Source organism: Salvia splendens, chromosome 3 (genome assembly GCF_004379255.2).
Source record: "Salvia splendens isolate huo1 chromosome 3, SspV2, whole genome shotgun sequence".
NCBI lineage: Eukaryota > Viridiplantae > Streptophyta > Magnoliopsida > Lamiales > Lamiaceae > Salvia > Salvia splendens.
In genome coordinates this window covers 28,431,745-28,435,158 of record NC_056034.1, presented here as the reverse complement: position 1 = coordinate 28,435,158, position 3,414 = coordinate 28,431,745, and the positions used below count along the sequence as shown (strand labels likewise).

The 3,414-nt window shown below is 44.6% G+C and overlaps 1 protein-coding gene across 1 annotated transcript; it reads left to right on the top strand.

Annotated features, from left to right (window-relative positions):
- The first annotated feature begins 469 nt into the window (after positions 1-469).
- On the top strand, positions 470-2,181 carry LOC121796829. Its single transcript, XM_042195605.1, has 2 exons — positions 470-485; positions 560-2,181. Exons 1-2 carry the CDS (start codon positions 470-472, stop codon positions 2,179-2,181), a joined length of 1,638 nt encoding a protein of 545 aa, XP_042051539.1.
- The last annotated feature ends 1,233 nt before the right edge of the window (positions 2,182-3,414 follow it).

Sequence of the window (3,414 nt, the reverse complement as noted above, 5' to 3'; positions counted from 1 at the left end):
CACTTAATTGTCTCTGTGGGATACGATATACTCTTGCTTGCTATTTGCTACGATAACCCCGTACACTTGCGGGTATTATATGGGTAAAATAAAGTTGAGTCAAGTTTTTGGCGCCGTTGCCGGGGACAATTTTGTGTTATATAGCTTGATATCGTGATAATAATCAAGATTACTACTTCAGACTTTACCGCTTTGTTTTTCGTTTAATTTCTTCTTCTTTTTTTCGTTCTCACATTTGTGTTTCTTGTTCAGGTGTATGCACACACATTCTAAAGGCTTGCCTCTAGAACCTTTCGACTCTGAGATCGAAGCATCGAACCGGAAAAGGAACGCATATAGGAGGCTCACGCAGAAAATTCACACATCTTCGCCTACCCGCGCAGGAACATCTTCATATCAGGGGGATCTTTCACCCATCCGATCACCAGTTGAGGATCATATTTAGTTTGATCCCGTTTCTCCTAGTCTGATGGAGAACGAAGAGGGTAACAACGGTCCACCACCTCCTCCTCCCAATTATGCTGAGCTTCTACGACTGCTGGATGAGTTGCGTCAACAGGTCAACCGAGGACCACCTGTGTGCCTGTGCAGAATCAATATGTATACCAAGGCCAGGCAAATCCTACTGTTCATAGCAACATCGCGGCTAATACGTTTGAGCTGAAAAGAGGACTAATCCAGATGGCGGAGAACATTGCTTTTAGGGGCAAATCCACAGATGACCCTAACAAGCGTATCACTAAGTTCATTCAGATTTGCAACACAACAAAGATGAATAGAGTGACAGATGAGCAGGTTCGACTAAGGCTGTTTCCTTTCTCTTTGGAGGATTCAGCAAAGGACTGGTTAGAGAGTTTGGAGCCAGGATCAATTAGAACATGGGATGCTATGGTGGAAAAATTCTTGGAGAAATTCTACCCACCTAGTGAAGCTATAAAGAGGCAACACGAGATCATTGCCTTTCAGATGACTCCTGCAGAGAATATCAGAGACGCATGGGGGAGGTTTAAATCTTTGATGAAACGGTGTCCCAACCATGGGTTAACCCCGACAGTTCAAGTCATTACATTTTTCAAGGGATGTGTGCCTGAAGCACAAAGGGAGTTGAACTTGAGCTCAGGCGGTAATTTTCTCGAGAAAGAATTGAATGAAGCCATGGAAATAATAAAGGAGCTTGCATCTAATGACGAAGGATGGAGCAACGACAAGAGTAAGGTGCATAGGGTGGCTTCTACTACAGATCATGATCCTATGAGCGCCCTATCCGACAAGTTGGATGCGCTGACCATGAAATTCGACTGCATGGCAATGGGGCAACCGTCTCAAGAACCCCAAGGAAATATGGAGGACGTGAACTATGTGAATCAAGGGGGTAACAATCGGTACTACAATAATCACTGCCCCAACTTTCAGGGTGGTGGATATAATCAGTTCGGGAACAAAGGGCATCCCAATCTCTCTTATTGGAACCCCAATAATGATCTGCAACCACCCCCGGGGTTCACGGTTACTAATGGAGTGGTTAATGATCCGAAGAAGATGACCACGGAAGACATACTCAAGTCTTTCATGCTACAGTCCAACAAGCTCATGGAGCAGAACAATCAAATGATGGAGAAGGTGGAGACAGATGTGCAAAGTATGGCCACTCATCTGAAGAACAACAACACACAGATTAGCCAGATTTCCCAGACTGTGAGTACTATTACTCAATCGGGAAAATTCCCTTCGAACACCATCATAAATCCCAAAGATTGCAAAACTGTGCAGTTGAGGAGTGGAAAAAGTTATGAAGGACCTGCAATGCCATCAGAGGACAGAGTAACAGAAAAGGCACCTGAAGATGAGGAGTTAGTCGAGGAAGTTGAGACCGAGACAGTACAAATTACTTCTCCACCTAAGGAGAACGTGGTTCCAACTCTACCTACACCACCTGCAGCTCACACTCCCACTGACATGAGGATTCCCTATCCTCAACGTGTGCAGAAGAAGAAGACAGGTGCACAGTTCTTGAGGTTCTTGGATGTATTTAGGAAGGTGCAGATAAACATCCCATTGGTGGAAGCACTACAGCAGATGCCCAGCTATGCCAAGTTTTTGAAGGATGTGGTTTCCAACAAGAGGAGATGGATGGAGTATGAGACGGTGAATTTGACTGAAAGCTGCAACGCCATTATTTAGAAGAAGCTGCCAGCTAAACTGAAGGATCCGGGAAGTTTTACCATCTCTTGCACAGTGGGAGATTGTCAAGAAATGAGAGCGTTATGTGATCTGGGGGCGAGTATCAACCCGATGCCTTATTCGTTCTTCTAGAAAATGAAGATTGGAGTGCTCAGACCCACTACTATATCACTGCAGATGGCTGATAGAACAGTGTCATATTCGAAGGGGATCGTCGAAGACATACTTGTCAAGGTCGGGGAGTTTATTTTTCCAGCCGACTTTGTAGTACTTGATATGGAGGAAGATAGACACGTCCCACTTCTCTTAGGCAGGCCCTTCTTAGCCACAAGGAGAGCACTGATTGATGTGGACAAAGGAGAACTTACTCTCCGACTGAATGGTGAGAGTATCACATTTTCCATCTATGATGTGATGCAGAAATATGATGATGAGGATGCTTGGAGGTTCAAACAGTGTAACATGATCGAGGTGATTGATGATTGTGTGAGAGAGGTAGCCCATGCTATCTCTTATCAAGACAGGCTCTAGCGATGCCTATCGCAGTCTTTACTGGCTTCAGACAATCTGCAAGTGTCTGAATTTATTGAGGAGCTACTTTATTTTGTGGGAGCTATTAATTCTGGTGGGGAGATTCCAAGAAGGAACAAAAAGTTTTTATCTCTCAAAGATCCGGCAGATGAGGAAGAGAAAGAAGATAAGAAAGAGGAACTTAAGCCGTTGCCTTCACACCTCAAGTATGCCTTCCTTGGAGAGAATGAGACGTATCCGGCAATTGTCTCTTCATTACTTACTCCCACTGAACTCGATAAACTACTGCGAGTGCTCAGGAAGCATAAGGGAGCTATAGGGTGGTCTATCTCAGACCTCAAAGGAATCAGCCATACTGTCTGCATGCACATGATTCTATTAGAAGAAAGATCCAAACCTAAAGCTCAGAATCAAATGAGGCTCAACCCGATAATGCAAAATGTGGTGAAAAAGGAAGTATTAAAGTGGTTGAAAGCCGGGATTATATATGCTATTTCTGACAGTGATTGGGTAAGTCCCACCCAAGTCGCGGCCAAGAAGGGTGGAATGACTGTGATTCAAGGTGGCAATGATGAGATGATAGCCACAAGATTGGTGACAGGATGGCGAGTTTGCATTGACTACCGAATTCTCAATGCAGCCACGAGGAATGACCATTTCCCTCTCCCGTTTATTGATCAGATGCTTGACAGATTAGGGGGA